General features: G+C 45.3%; 1 protein-coding gene across 3 annotated transcripts in view; it reads left to right on the top strand.

The window, feature by feature from the left end:
- Nucleotides 1-212: 212 nt before the first annotated feature.
- The window catches only part of LOC119453747 (monocarboxylate transporter 12), a 125,619-nt gene continuing 109,830 nt past the window's right edge, over nucleotides 213-16,001 (top strand). Inside the window, exons 1-4 of one of the 3 annotated variants that reach the window (XM_049668411.1) lie at nucleotides 217-695; nucleotides 2,335-2,478; nucleotides 5,872-6,852; nucleotides 8,066-8,274. In XM_049668411.1, coding sequence (XP_049524368.1) covers nucleotides 476-695; nucleotides 2,335-2,478; nucleotides 5,872-6,852; nucleotides 8,066-8,259 — 1,539 coding nt within the window. In that variant the 5' untranslated portion in view covers nucleotides 217-475 and the 3' untranslated portion in view covers nucleotides 8,260-8,274. Of the gene's footprint in view, nucleotides 696-2,334; nucleotides 2,479-5,871; nucleotides 6,853-8,065; nucleotides 8,993-16,001 lie in introns of those variants that run through there. The other 2 variants (XM_037715810.2, XM_049668412.1) reach the window with 2 other exon arrangements.

Here is a 16,001-nt window from a genome sequence, read left to right as displayed (position 1 = left end):
TAAGACGCGTTTTACTATTTTTTTCTCCTTCGAGTACGTGTTTTGGCCGCGAATGGCAGCGATAAGGCAGCGTGAGCCCTCAGCATCTACTTTATAGTATCGTTATCAGTTGGCAACAGCTTGTCGTCGCACTAAGAGCAGCAGCTGTTTCACAAGCGCGTCCCCTCTTATTCCTTTTATTACTTTCATTGTACCAATAACCGGGAGAAAAGCCTTGCACGCAGTTGGCATACATATTGTCTTCGCGTCGCATCGTACAAAACAAAAGTTGTGAGCGGCACAGCGGCCCTCTGAACCGGTCGGATAATGATCAGCCATTAAAGCGTTTCCTATGCCAATGCGACAACTCAACGGTGAACATTGGGCATATAGAAAAAGCCTCGTCAACTAGCAGGGGTTAGTGGCGGGGTGCGAAGCAGAAGTGCTCCAGCACTTGAAATACTCGTGCCTGCCAGTGTATCGTGCTGCGAGAGTCATGGTGAGTGCACGCCCGCTGAAGGATGTCCCGCTATTTGGAGTTGACTCTCGGTGGAGCTGGATCACCGCTTTCTTCTGTGCTTGGGTGCTGTTTCTGGCCATGGCGACGCCACGTATGGCCGGCATCTTCTTCTACGGAATCGTGGAGACATTTGGGGCGACCAGAGAAGAAGCTTCGTGGCCGGTGTCCCTGCCGGGTACTTTCACAGTTTTAGGAGGTACGTGATCAACAAAACTTAATTATTGCGACATAAATTATATGAAAACTCAGAGAGGATTTCTGCCGTCGGCTTCGCCGTCGCCATCGCCGTGAGATTCCGTACAGAGTCCAACGGCAATGAAATCTTCGCCGCGCGCCGTATGCTGTATGTGCGAGAGAAAGCGCGCGAGGGACGCACCCTTTCAGGTGGCGCGAACACACGTGGGAGAGCAAACGCGACATCTTCCGTCGCGCGAAAGGCCGTGGGGGGACGGGAAGGAGGTAGGGAGGAAAGGTGACGTTTAGCTGCGGCACCAAATGCGTATATATATAAAAACGTTGCGAGGCGACAAGGCGGAAAAGAGTTCCGACGCTGCTCGACGAGTGTGCAGTTCTGATCTCGTCGAAAACCTCCGAGCAGCCTCCTGAGGCACCGGCAACACTGCCCAACGCCGCGCGCGTTCGGTGCGAACTAGGGTAAAACGCCGACGGCGTCAACAACAGTTGTGCGCGTCGCTGGGGCTGCTGCATGTCCAAGTTTATACCAGCTGATAAAGCTTCTATACTTACTCCGGATAGCTCTCTACTAATTTGCAATCGCAATTGATGCTTTTGCCTTTCGGGTGAAACTGCGACATTTTTTTTTTCGCAACGGTTATCACGAAATAGCTAGAAGAATAGTTTCGCTTCATGCTCCGCAATAAAGTGTGGTTTTAAGTATTGAATTCCTTATACCATAATATGGCACATAATAATGCACTTAATACGCCTCCAATCTAAAGACATCTACGGCTGGTGGTTTCGGTGTGCTCTAGACCGCTCTCGCGAGCGGCTTTGTGTTCGGCTGGTTGAAAGAGGGTGCGCGCCTTGCGTTCGGCTGGTTTTTTTCGATCGCGCCCTGTCATGGTAGCAGTCGTCGAGATGAGAGCGTTTCCAGCAACGTCATCGCAGCACAGCGTCGCCGTTCTTCGCGACGGTCCACCGTAGCCTAGGCAACCTAGGCCACAGCATGCTGGCGTCTCAATGAACGGTCGTCCCACCGGCGCATCCGCCGGTTTAGCTTTGGATAGGCGACACATCGGACGTTAGCAGTAGTCACGTGGTTTCGCATTTGCCATTTCCTCCTCCGAGAGCGAGTCACACGTTCGGCTTGCGCGCTTGTCCTCTACCTCTGAGTTCAGGGAACGCCGGATCTGCACGACTCCGCTTCGGGGGATGGATGCGACCACTCGAAGATACCATTAATGTTAGAAAAAATTTGCCTATGTTGAGCGACGCCGAGACATCAGAAGTATTTCATACTACATATGCCCTGCCGTGAGGTTGACGACTCCGTCAAGGCTTAACTTTATGGCCAGATGCAGTTCTTGGACGAGGACATCGCCCTTGGCACGAAGTGTTTGTAGCCCTGAACTAAGTGAGTAGCTATGCACTCCATCGCTAAATGAGCAATTCCTTACAAATTTGTACATTTGCACACCAACTGAAAGTTCAAATGGGAGTATGTATTCTTGCATGGCATTGTCGCATGTTTAGGTATGATGCAGACCGGTCATGTTTTGTCAAAAGGTGAGAATCACTCTTCTAAGAAGCTAGGCATGCTCTCACTGATAAATGGACTACTGTTGTGTTGCGTTTTTTTTTTTTCTTCAATGCAGGTCCAATAGCTGGCTACGTCTGCCAGCGTTTCTCGTGCCGGGCCGTGCTGTTGTTCTGCTCGTGTTTGGGAGGAATTGTAGTCAGCTTATGCTACCTGGCGAATAATGTTCTCTTTATCACCATTTTCTTTGGAATTCTTCACGGTAATCGTACAATATTTACTTTATTATAATCGTGGAATATTTACTTTATTACAAAGCATTCATACCAAATTGACTTTATAGTAATCACATCATATACACTCGGCTCTACTATTCGTTCGTTTAATACTTGATAGTTAAACACAAAATAGTGAATTCAATTTCCCAATAAATTGGCACTTCCAAATTGTTCCCTCAGGTGGTTACTCATTTAAGCAGGTATAACTGTTACGTAGAAAATCAACTATGAGAAATCTCATACCAACCTGCATTTGTAGTTTATCATTTTTCCGATAATAATGTAAAGATGACACCGTGCTGATATGACAAATTGCCTGTGTGGGTTCAATGTGAAAAAGCAGCATAAGACACATATTACAGACGATGTGATGCAAGGCGAATGTTTTCCGTTTGAAATCAGCATTAAGACTGCATAAAAAAAACTTAAATCACATGCAAGGCAGCATAATTATCAGCGCGCATTTTTGTAAGAATACTTATTGTGAGGGTTGCCTAAAGATACCATAACACCAAACGTTCGACATGATTTAATCGTTGCACGTACCTTTAGCATTACCCGTCGCACAGCAAGCTCGCAAAATTCGAGCGCATGCGGTGCAGTAGGAAAATTGCGTTTGAATTTTTTATGTCGCACTTGAACCTTAAAGCACTCTGGCGACACGGAGTTGTGACAAAATCAATATAGGCACCCCCGGAAACAGCTCCCTCAGGTAAAAGAAGCACATCGCTAAGGACATGTTTCTGTGTGCTGCATACATCAGAAGTGATTGCAGGCAAACAATATTTACGTCAAACGTCGTTTTGCATTGGCATGCGTCGTTTTGTGCTTACAAGTGCGTCTGGGCGGTTTCCTGCTGCTTTATCACGCGAGTGAAGCAATTGCGAGCACAATTCAACGGCGACGCTCTTGGGGTGTAGTTGGCTGCCAGAGTGTACGGAGCTTGACGTTTCATGATGTCTCGAACTCTTCCAAAGCAAACGAGAGCAGTGGCCCCTCATTTCCAGATAATTTTTTCTTCCTTAAGAAAGTAATCCAGTGCTACTTTTTAAGCCGACACAGAAGGACATTCCAGATGTCACACCATTGCGACGTTTGCTAGGCGGGGTTTACAAGCAGTGATATCAATTAAAATGTTTAGTGAAAATGTGCACTGAGCCACCACTCCTTGTGTGTACAACTATATTGAGCACTCCACTATCAGTTACGATATTAAACTGAAAATAGTTGGACCACGGTGTCGTGGCCCCTTTAATTACCACTGAGTACCTAACATACTCTGCCACGTAAATAAATAAACTCGGGCAATTTGCATCTGACTATTCTAACGCCCCTGTTGAAGAGTTCTTGTGTGTACTTGATCGTTGTAAATGCTATGCGTACCGATCTTACCAGGCATATAGGGATTTCATAAGCTTTACAGAGACCTCGTCACAATCGTACTGAAAAAACAAAATATATTCGGCTCGGCACAAAATATTTAGGTATGGACAACGCTATATTTCGATAATTATTAGCGTCGTTCCACTTCCATGTAGTTCTAATAAAATGTCTGTGGTAAATAATTGCGGAACGATGAGGGGAAACTCAGGGCTCCAATACATGAAATGTATTCTATACGTTTTCGAAAACGTCAAGATGGGATCGTGATCGCAGTTTAAATACAGTTATCTTTAGCAGCCTGTCTAGTCTAAGAATGGGTAGACGATAATCCGAAGACACGGATTTTCAGTCTGTTGTTCAGCACATCGAACTGCGATTCAAGCAGTCGCGTTGAATATGGCGCTACCTGCCACAGTAGCCCAGTGGCTATGGCATTGCGCTGCTGAGCTTGAGGTCGCGAGTTCGACCCCGGCTGCGGAGACCACCTGTCAAAGGGGGTGGAATACAAAAAAATGGTCGTGTACCGCGCATTGGGTACACGATAAAGAACCCCATGTGGTCAAAATGAATACGCAGCACCCCACTACGACGTGCCTGATAATCAGATCGTAGTTTTGTGACGTAAAACACCAGAATGTATTGTTTTTTTCTTGCGCCAAAGAGCCTCAGGTAGGTAACTGTTTCCAATACGAGGTTTTCTCATATGGCTGGTATAGCCTTGGAACGTTATCACCACGATTCAATCATTGTTATTTGTAGGTGTGGGTGAAATCGGAACATTTTAAAATAACGAATCGAATATTATCGTAATCGACTTGATCCTCTAAAAGAATAGTCACTATTCGCAATTTCAAATAGTTTTGGAATAGTTTTCGAATACTTTAAATTGCCAACAGTGCATAATTGAACGTGAACGTGCAGCAGAAACCAAGCACTTCTCGCCCTTGTCACTGCGGCCATATAAAACGGTAAGGTAAGTAGACCTTCGGGCTAGTCTTTTCCAGGTAAACCTGAGCCATTCGCACTCATATTTCGTTCAGACATGACATTCGGCAATGGGTATAATTTGGTACTGATTATTGAAGTCTGCAACTGTGTATTCAGGGAATAAGTACAAAGGAGCTTGAATGAAACATTATTGCATGTAATGGCCCCAGAATCTGCAACAAATATTAAATTGGAGAAAAGGAGCTTTTTGCGCCTTGCAATTACTGCAGTAAACAATTCGTTCCCGCATCAATGATATAAACACATTCTAATGATCTCAGATGACAGCCTTTTAAAACTTCTTTCTGATAATGCACAACCGTGGACGCTCCGCATAAATTTGATAATTTGCTTGCACTCCTTAATTCGAGGTTTTAATGAAGTGTACTTCATAATGTGCAGTGTAATCACCGAAACTTGTGAAATTAGTGTGTACTGGGATGTCAATTTTTGTTTACAATAATTATACAAATAAAGGTGTTTATTAATCGAAAGCTATTCTAAAAGTATTCGAAATTTTAATAAATTCGATTCACTTTTCGCACTATTCGATTCGTATTCGATTCGGTCTCGAAAATTTTTATACTCACACTCCTATACTCTACCTCACAAGTCCCTTCCGACACCGTGGAAGCTGTAGGACTCCTTACCCTATAGGAAGGTGGAATGGCACTGTGTTAATCCTCGCTACGTCGTCTGCTCAGTACCTGCTGAAGAAACGGTATGAGGCGTGCATACTTAAAGGGACTAACATATGTCACATATCGCCGGTAAGGTACCGTGCAGACAGCACAAAAACGTTTATTCCCGGAATTAACCGCACGGTTTTATCTGGAACTATATATTGCTTACAAAGATACCTTTGTACGCCTCGTATCATTGAAAGCACTGCAAACGACTTGCGTGATGGAGCATAGTTATTTGTGATGATTTTCCCATATTTTATCTCGCTGCACTAGTACACATCGCGTCATCTTCGCAACTAATCTCTGCTCGTTTACTTGCAGGCGCTGCATCTTCCGGCTTGTACGTTGCTTCGAACGTACTGCTTGCTCAACATTTTGAGAAGCGAAGAGCGACGGCGAGCAGCCTAGTCTTTACAGTGTTCGGCTTGGACTCTGTCATTATCACGCCACTCATCGAGTTATTCAGAACAACATATGGGATTCGTGGAGCGTTTCTTCTTTACGGAGCCATTCTCCTGAATGCGATTCCAGCCGTTATCATTCTTAGAAGTCCACAGTGGATAACCAACTCGAAAATGGAAAGGAAAGTGACAATTATTGAGGAGGATCAAACAAGCGCAGCGTGCACTTCGATTCAGCCTGTAAACGATGACGTCAACATAGCAAAAACGATAAAAAGGGATGGTCCTTACACAAATCAACGTTCAAACATTGAGCAGCCGGTAGAATCTTCTGCTAAACGGCAGGAAAACTTCTCACGTACCGGTTTGTTTTCACAGAAAAGCTCCGTTAAGCGGATGGAAGCCAAGAAGGCTCTACTAAATTTTACTCTCCCCACAGTGACACGGCAATTCTGCACGTTGACTTTCTTTATCTATGCACTGTCTTTCGCAGTCGTACTCTTCACTGCGGGAACCTACATCATGATTACGGCTGACCTTGCCAGTGACCGAGGCCTGCATCCCTCGAATGCGGTGTATTTCCTGCAAGCTTTATCGGCAGCTGACATCGCGTTTAGATCGGTAGTGGGTATCGCCATCGATTCGCGTACGTTGTCCTTAGAATCAATCATGCTGCTCGGATATGTGGTGCAAGGACTCGCTTGCGAGTGGCTCGTCTGGGCAAATACATCACCACAAATGGCTGTCGCGTCTATCCTGGTGGGGGCCACGTACGGATCAAGAACGTGTCTGCAAGCGCCTGCTTTGGCCAAGGACTTCGGCATCGACACGTTACCGGTGGTTTTTGGTGGTGTGCTCTTCTGCACAGGTGTGTCTCTTCTCATCCGTCCACTACTGATCGGTAAGTCGCATTACAACTCATTTTTCCTTCTGCTAAAAATGTGTACGTGTTTCTGCTGTCGTCGTTAAGACATTATTTAAACGGTAGGTGATAACATACCGCAACAGCAGAATCTGTTAGCACGCAAGTCATAATACATCGTTCCTTTGAGTTTTGACCATTTGGCGGTCTTCAATGTGCACCCAAATTATGGAAGGCGAGTGTTTTCTAAGTCCGCCCATATTGGCAAGGTGTAGCCATGGACACTTTACCTCGAGCTCAGCAGCGGAACGCCACAGACACTGAGCTACCCCAGTGGGTCAACAGCTGAATTACGATGTTTAACCCCATTAGTTTAAGGCAGAAAGATTAGGCCACTTTCTACAGGGCTTTTTAGTACAATTAAATGGTGTGCTGGCAAGCTGTTTTGCAATGTAACTGCTTGTACTTGACGGAATTGTCTATTTTCCGTGTACATCAGCACATAGTTTTAGCCTCCATATGCTGAAGTATATATACGGTAAGCGCACTTCATTCGAGAATAAGTTAGCTGTAGGAAACGTAGCAAAGTGCTGAGCAAACAGTTAATTGCATCTTATCCCAGTTGCTGTCAAAGTATTTGTTCACACACTGCAAGCAAACCAGCGTCTTTATTCGTGTCAAAATGGCCGCCCCTTACGTGCAACAGGGACAGTATTGTCCTGATGGACTGCACAAATGGTGACGTGCCTTGTAAGATTGCACGTGTGAGGCCCTCTGATGAATGATAACCGCGTTCTTGGCTTCAGCTCCTTTGAAAACTAACCAGGATATGTATACAAATCGCGGGGGCCGCAAAAAAAGAAAGAAAAATTTCTCGCGGGCTGTACACGTAGCCTCATGTTTTCGGGTACAATGAAGATTTTGTGTAAGAAAATTAAGGTAGTGTTTTCAGCGGTTGCCCTGCAATCCTAAGATCCAATGAAAATAGAATATTCGTCAATATACTCTCGCTCAAGGGGGAACATGCATTTCCTTCTCGTCTCGTCTAGCCCGATCATAGCTGAATTTCCCCGAAAATTTGCTGCCTTATTCCCATCGCGGAGCAGATAGCATATTGCCGCGTGACCTTTCCTATTTCTTTTTCCTCAGGTTAAACTCGTATTTTTATTGTCAGTAGCCTAAAATTTCAAACGCCGTATTCATTATGTTCTCTGTGTGTTGTGATGTCTTGTTTTTGTTTCCTAATTCGCAGGGTACTACAGAGACAATTATGGCGACTACACCGGATTGCTTCATATGATGGCAGCTCTCAATGGAGTCTTCATGTGCATTTGGACATTGATGATCATTTCTAAGAGGAGGGCAGGGACTACAGCGTCACCTGAGACTGCACACGACACTCATTTATCGCAGAGTTCAGCGAACGAAAATGGCAGCCTAGTATAATGGGCACCTCCAGAGGTGCCTAGCGGCCGAACGGCAACTTTCTCGCCAACTACGCATAGTAACCATAGCTCTTCGAACGCAGAAGTGCTTGCCCTAACAAGAATATCTTAAATAGTGCGTGCGCAGAAGCGACTGGTTGCCTAATTGCTATCAAATAGCAGGAGAAGTGAGTCAGGCAAAGTTTGGCAGTGAAGACATGGTTTAATGCTGACTGAGCTCAAACTCCTGCGACGCTGTTCTCACTAGACACCGGTGCAGCCTGTTAGTGCAACGCAGCAGGCCAGACAATCGCTTTTAGACAAACAGATCCTTGGTCAGCTGCCAGGCGTCTCAAAACGCTGGCCTGTTGAGGAGCGCCACTAGTGGCGTTGACGGCGTCACACCTCTCTGCTGTACGAGACAAGAGCGACGGAATGCAGCTAGCTCTTATGCAGCACCCAGTGAAATATTGGATAATATTTGCTTGACGCATACTATTCGTTCCCCTCAGACCAGTGCATACACACAGCAACTCAGCAGGAATGCTAGCACGCTTATGCTCACAATGGTCATGCACAAAATGCTCACACAACGCACACACATTGCGCACATAGCTTATGCATACAACGCTCATGCCTACCGCTAAAAGCGGAATGCTGTTCTGACTGCGCTACCAAGCAGATAGAGTGGTTCGTTGGCGGTGCATCCACTTCGCTTCGTCGTTTGTGCAGCCAAACGTACTCCGCACCTTTTGAGAACCTCAACCCTCTGTGTGCGACCGCAACAACACCTGGAGACGTTTGGGTGATGTTGGCCAGCGGCGCATGCACTATCATAGCAGCACATCACGACATAGCCTGTGCCAACAGAGACGGTGGGAACGCACCTCGAGCGTCTGCATATGTGCTACCGCAATAAAATAATGTTAGAATACTTCAGCAATTTCATTGGCTCGGAACTCATTTACTGCGACTGCAGCATTCTCCTACCGTGAAGGCCACCACGTTATTATTGCGAATAGCATTATTTGCCTACTTCAGCCTATCTATCTATCTATCTATCTATCTATCTATCTATCTATCTATCTATCTATCTATCTATCTATCTATCTAGCCTCTTAAGCCGACCCAGTAACCCATGTTGTCTACCTGCTTGAGCCGCTATGTATGTGCTCATGGTCGTGATACCTTCGTGGTCGATCCATTGTCATCATTCTAGCCTCGTGATCTTACTCTCGTCATACTGTTGTCTTCACGCCTTCTACCCCAGCCGAGTCGCTTAAGTTGTCTAATAGCTTGGGTCAGTAGATATGGGCTTGTGGTCGTCATGGCGTCGTGGTCGCTGCATCGGTAAATCACTGCATTGCTGCATCGCCGTCATTCCAGCTTCGTCGTCCGACTGTCGTCGTGACACCTTCTGCTCCAACTCAGATGTCTAAGTTGGCTAACAGCCTGGTCCACTAAGTATGTACTCGGATTCGTGATGCCGTCGTTGTCATTGCATCAACGTCAGTCCTGCTTTGTCATGCGACTCTCGTCATGCCATCGTGGTCACAGAGTCGTCGTCATGCCATCTGCGTCACGCTGTCGTTTTTAATTGCCATCGCTTCAGTAACATTAATCACATTGTATTCATGTCATCTTCGTCATACCGCCTTCTATGTTACATCGACGCCAATCTTTCTTGGTCATTGTATTGTAATCATACTGTCATCCATAAAACGTGCTTATGGCGCCCTTGTGCCGTCCTGTCATTTGCTATCATGCCTCCATTGCGAGACCAGCGCCGCGAGGCCGTCGTGGTTGTGCCATCATCGTAACTCCAGCTACGTCATGCGACTCTCGTCATGACGTCGTCGTAAAGCCACCGTCTTCGTAGAGTTTTCGTGATACAGCCATCGTCGCGCCATCGTTGTGATACACTCGTGATCGTCCCAATGTCCTCCTACCGTTGTCTTGCCATCATCGTCACTGCATCGTCATTATGCATTAGCCGTCATACCTTTATGATCATGCCGCCATCGCCACGTTGACATTTAGCCATTGTCATGATATTAACTTCGTTGATCTATCGACGCCATTTTTGTTCTTCATTCTATGGTATTCATGCTGTCGTCAATCAATCGTGATTATGCCGTCGATGTCATTATGCCATCGTCGTCAATGCGTCGTCGTCACACAGACGCCATCAATCATCCGTCGTTATTACATCGTCATCACGCCGTCTTGGTCATGCGATTGTCGTCATTTTGGCTTCTTTATCCGGATGTCGTCATACCGTTGTCGTCACGTCGTCGTCGTTATACCAGCGTTATAATATAAGAAGAATCGGCATGTCATTGGCGTCATACCATCATTGTTGTACGCCTTTGTCGTTCCAACGATCATTCCTTCTTCCTGATTCCATCATCATTGCGTCAGTTCATGCAGTTGTCGTCATGCCCTTGTATGCTCATGGGCGACCTCGGAAAGTGAAAGCCATAGCAAAGTGGGTAATATTTGAGTAAGTGGCACACATCCGTATCAACGAGTCTCAGAATTAATACAACGCGCGTTAAACAAACTGGACTTCAGGAGCATAGTCTGTCGCTGCAATACTCGACTACTATTCGCATTATCGTGCATACTGCATTTTTTAGCGTATCAGTAAACAACGCTCCTGTTGAACAAGTACCTTCTCGCAAATACTTAGGGGTCATTTTGATGAGAATTTACAGTGGCATGAGCAAGTGCAGAATGTATGCGCGAAGGTAGCCTATGGCTGCTATACCTCTAAGAAAAGCTCGCCAATATTTTCCGCAAGCTGTACTTCGTTCAATCTACTTCTCATCAGTGTCACATTAGTTACTGGCTGAATTCATGGGGTGTGGCGTACAATTAATAGTTATTTAAGAACTCTTGAAAGTAGCCTATGGCTGCTATACCTCTAACAAAAGCTCGCCAATATTTTCCATAAGCTATACTTCGTACACTCTACTTCTCATTGTGTCACTGTTGCATTACTTACGGCCTGAATTTATGGGGTGTGACATACAATAGTTATATAAGAACTCTTGACCGACTTCAACAGCGAATATTGAGAATCATAGGCCAAGGTGAACCAGTAGGTAATATTTTCCAATCACAACGAATTCTTTCAGTTCGGATGTTGCGCGACTACAAAATTGCTGTTTCAATAAATAGGATACCCCTAAAAATTCACCTCTGCCTGTCGATTTTTTTCCAATCCTATACGCAATACGCGATATGCTTCAAACGGTAAATTCAATCTGCCAAAATGCCATAATGTTTATGGCGAAAGACTAATATAATTTAATGGAGCTAAAATGTGGCACATGATCCCCCTTGAGAATAAAACTGCGCGTAATTTCAGCATAGCATGCAAATCATTTTTGCTATCAATTCAAGATATGTAAACCTGTGGGCATGTTAGTTGAAATTGCTTGATTCGATTTTGTTTGTCTTCCTTTTAATAACTACCATTATATTAGAATAGTAAATGTATAGGTGCATATGTATGTATTGATATGATCATTTTTCCTTTTTGTATCCTCTTTGCTCACCTGTACATTCTATATTGTACAACGCATTGGACCGGCCACTAGACACTTTAGGCTATCGGTCCAAATAATCACCGTATATGCAGTTTCTCTTCATGAAATAAAGTTCTATTGATTTATTGATTAATAGGTCATCGGGAAATGAGTTCTGGCGCAATTTCTTTTCCTTTTTGTTTCTATTTCCTCAAACTGCGTTTATTCACTACGGGGAACAATACAAGAACACAGCGGTTAGGTGGTTTATGCGTGATAAGAGAATCTCTCGTACAAAAAGTGTAACATGATGCCATTAGACTGGTTCCTACAGATTTCCAACTCAGTTGACATCTATGCGGAGCCCTTTCGAGATTGGAGCCGGAGAAGAAAGCCTCGCCCCAGCTGAACGACCGAGGGGCTCCAAGGCAATCGAAGTTGCTACGTGATTGGGATTCTGTCGGATCTCGGTCGCGCTCCCAGCTCTAAGGTGGACGCGCCTAACACCACTCCGGGTTGGAGCGTGGTGCTCGGAATAAACCAGGCCAGTGTGTTTCAACTGCTCGATTTCAGTCAGTTGAATGTAAACCTCACCACGGAGCACTCTAGAGTGCTCTAGAGAGCATCGAGGGTAACCAGTTGAATGTTCCGTTAGTTTCAAGTGAGAAATTTAAAAAGAAAATGAAGTATTTGCTATACTATTTGAAAGGTAACTTTGCTTACCTGAGAGTAATTCCTATTGGGGAATTTGCGCTACGTTAACGGATCAAATTTGGCACTCTAAGACGCCCCAGGTTTGAGCAGGATAAATATTTTGCTAAAATGTACAGCTTTATGGAACATTTGAGTCGCTGTTTTCGGCGAAACGCTGTATGCGAATCCCTCTCACTTGTTTTTGTTCAAGGAGGTTCAAAATTTTACACTTTCAATATATTTGGTCGAGATAATCTTGGTGAAATATGGTAATTTTTGTTTCCTCCGGTGTTTTCCATGTGAGGTGAGGCTGTGGTCAATGTTTAAACTTCTTTAAAATTGTGGCATTTTTTGTTTGCTTCCACCGTTCACAAGAACAACGGCCACACACATACCCGCCCGATGTAAGTGCTGCTTGTCATTTCAGATGACCTTAAAGTCTTACCTTTCCTTGCACCGTTTTTGTATTTGGTTTTATGTGAATCAATATTCAGGGCAGCATGATGAGCAGGCTGTTGTTGTGTTAAAGGCTTCTTGCTTTTCAGGAACGATGGGCCATTTCAAATGTCCCCGCCTTGAGAGTAATCAACTCTGAGGCTAAATCTTCTACTCTCTTTCTCCTACTAGTTCTTCCTACTACTACTACTACTACTAGCTCTTAACATTCTACTAGCTCTAAGACTACTCTACTAGCTCTAACACTACACTACTAGCTCTAACACTACACTACTAGCTCTAACACTACTACTACTAGCTCCTAACATTCTACTAGCTCTTAACACTTGTTTTGAAAGCTTTTGTAGCTTGTGCAAACAGTGGCAGATGATCATCAACTTCAGCAAAAGTGTACTTTTATCATTTTCAAGGCGTCGTTCTATATCTCATTTCATATACTCAGTTTAACAGTCAATCCCTAAACAGAGTTAACCAATATAAATATTTGGGAGTTCTTTTCTCGCATGATATATCTTGGTCTCTGCATATTGAACTAACATGCAAAAAAGCCCTTCAACGCCTTGGTTATTTGCAGCGCATGCTCCGTTCCGCACCAAAACACACTAGACTGATAACCTACATAACACTAATACGTCCGATATTGGAGTACGCCTCTCTCACATGGAATCCCCATTATAAAGAGACATCATGGCTTTAGAGTCAGTACAGAAAAAAAGCTGTTAGGTTCATCTGTCGTCGTGATGATAGGTATTTTCACCCTGTTCCAATCTTTCTGACCTGAATCTAATCATACTCCAGAAATGTCGCCACTTTGATTGTTTAAAGTTTTTCCACAGTTATGTAAGTTCACCACATTGTTCTTCTCAAGATTACATTTCATTTTCAGCCCCCTCGAATACTTCGACAATATCATGCTCTAAACATTGTTCCGTACAGTTCTCGTTCAGACTTGTTTTTGTACAGTTTTTTTCCCTCACACGATTCAGTGCTGGAATGGTGTGCCTTGAAATGTACGCGACTGCCCTTTAGATGAATTTCTCACTGCTATTTCAAAGTTGTAATGTATATGTATAATTCATTATTCTTTTCCTACTCCTGCTATAGAAAAAGTTTGGCTGCAGTATGTATAAATAAATAAATATATAAATAAATACAACTGATGTCATGAGCGAAATGGAACAGTGATACCTACAAGATTTCATAGATTTCATTTTGCCGATAAATTTTCAGTGCTCCTACAAAAGGCATTTGGAGGCTGTGAATTCTGGGAGGTGTTGTCTAAACTACGGTGCATTGTCTTCGTGACGTTGCTGGTGGCATTGATGTTTCCGATGCTTTTGACATTGCTTTGCGGCCAACTACCTTATTTTCGACGTATGTGAGTACGTGTCATGTGTATGGTCCGGAAAGACGACCAGCACAAGATCAGGGCACAAAGAATACTGGTTTCTGTGTGATAAGATAGCTCGCCAGCTTAGGCAGCGTCAGCAGTTACAGCGCCGCTGTGGCACTAGCAATGCGGTCTATAAAAGCCGCTGCTTCCTGATAATAAATGTTCTTTTGGTTGTTGCTTGTTGAAGGACGCACATTTCTTTCCGTACCGTGGCGACGCAAACAGTTTCTTGCGGTCCGTACATATATATGGCCGTGGCGAGAGACGGTCAGTTTTAAAGGGACACGGACACAAAAGTTGGCGGGTGGTTTTTTGCGTCGGAACAAAAGTTGAACTGTTGAAAATGACGAATACAACAAGCTGCTTTGAAAAAAAAGAACGAGAAACATCTTTTTTTTAGATTTTCTGTTGCACCTTGCCTCCAGGCTGCCGCCGACAGAAGCTGAAATTTCACGTCATAATACTCATCCGCGCGCGCGCGCGCGCGGCCAAGGTCGGCCACAGCTGACGTAGTGTTTCAAGGGGTGTTGGTCCCTTGGAGCGTTTGGTTAACCCCTTTCGGCGATCTTCGCACGTGGTCCGTCCGAAACATTAGCCCCGTCGGCGCTCCACGCAGGTGGTGCGTCTTACATGCGCCTTCCCGCTGCCGTCGCTCGGTATTGACGCGTTCGTCGAGGCGTAAGGAAATCCCCAGACATTGCTGTTATAACAGCACCGTCGGTCGTGACACGCCGTCGCACACGTTTCCCAGAGACGAGAAGGTGCGCAAACTTTGGATACGTGCCTGTTAGTCATCACGCAGAGCCTGGAGACCTCCAAAAATGACTTCATTTGTGCGGGCCACTTCGTCGACGATGATTATGTGGCCAGCCCGCCTGTGCTGAAAAGCCCTGTCATGCCGCTCAAAAGGCAATGCTTGCCTGACGCTGTGCCATCGGTCTTCTCACAAAAACGCAAGGCAGAAATGATCAGCGGCGTGTTGGAAAAGAGGAGGCGAAAAGATGTCGGTACTATTTTCGTTCACTTGCAGCCTTCTTGAGCAGTGTGAGGGCGAGGCTGGGCCGAGATGCCTGAGGCTGGGCACGAAGGCAGTAATGTCTTTAAAAATGTTGGCAAAGCATACTAAAACAATACAAGGCTAGCGAGGGCGACTCACGACATCCAATACACATACAGCTCGGCTTCTCAACACGCTATAAAATCAGAAAAAACTGGACAGAACGCCAGACAGGTGCTGCCATCTGTCGGTCGGCTGGCGAACTGGACTTGAGAGTCTCGGAGGTACTGATACCTCACAGCAGTTGCTCACGCCGACGGCATAAACTACTATTCAGTCATCCACGCAGTGCTGAAGTACCCCGCAGCTGCCTCGCCAGCGTGCGCTCTTGAAAAAGCAAGTTTACAGAGGAAATGAAAAATAATTCTTGCGGAAGTGTCTGGTGCAGAGCGAAATCTTCGCGCTACGGTTCGCGAAAACCTGACCAGCAATTCCACGGCCGCCAGCTCTTCTTCCTCGCTTGCCGTGGAAGGCTCGTAGACGTAAGCGGTAATATTTCTTGCCAAGTTGGAATGGTCCTCGTCTTTAGACGTGTACTCATCACTGGTAGAGGCACCAGAACTCGAATCCATGCTCGCGATGGGGGCGTCGGCGCGCTTCGAATGACCGCGCCCGGCCGGCTGGCTATCCGA

The sequence above is a fragment of the Dermacentor silvarum genome, chromosome 5 (genome assembly GCF_013339745.2).
Source record: "Dermacentor silvarum isolate Dsil-2018 chromosome 5, BIME_Dsil_1.4, whole genome shotgun sequence".
Classification (NCBI taxonomy): domain Eukaryota; kingdom Metazoa; phylum Arthropoda; class Arachnida; order Ixodida; family Ixodidae; genus Dermacentor; species Dermacentor silvarum.
The sequence above is the reverse complement of the archived record's forward strand: the minus strand, read 5'-3'. Positions and strand labels throughout refer to the sequence as shown.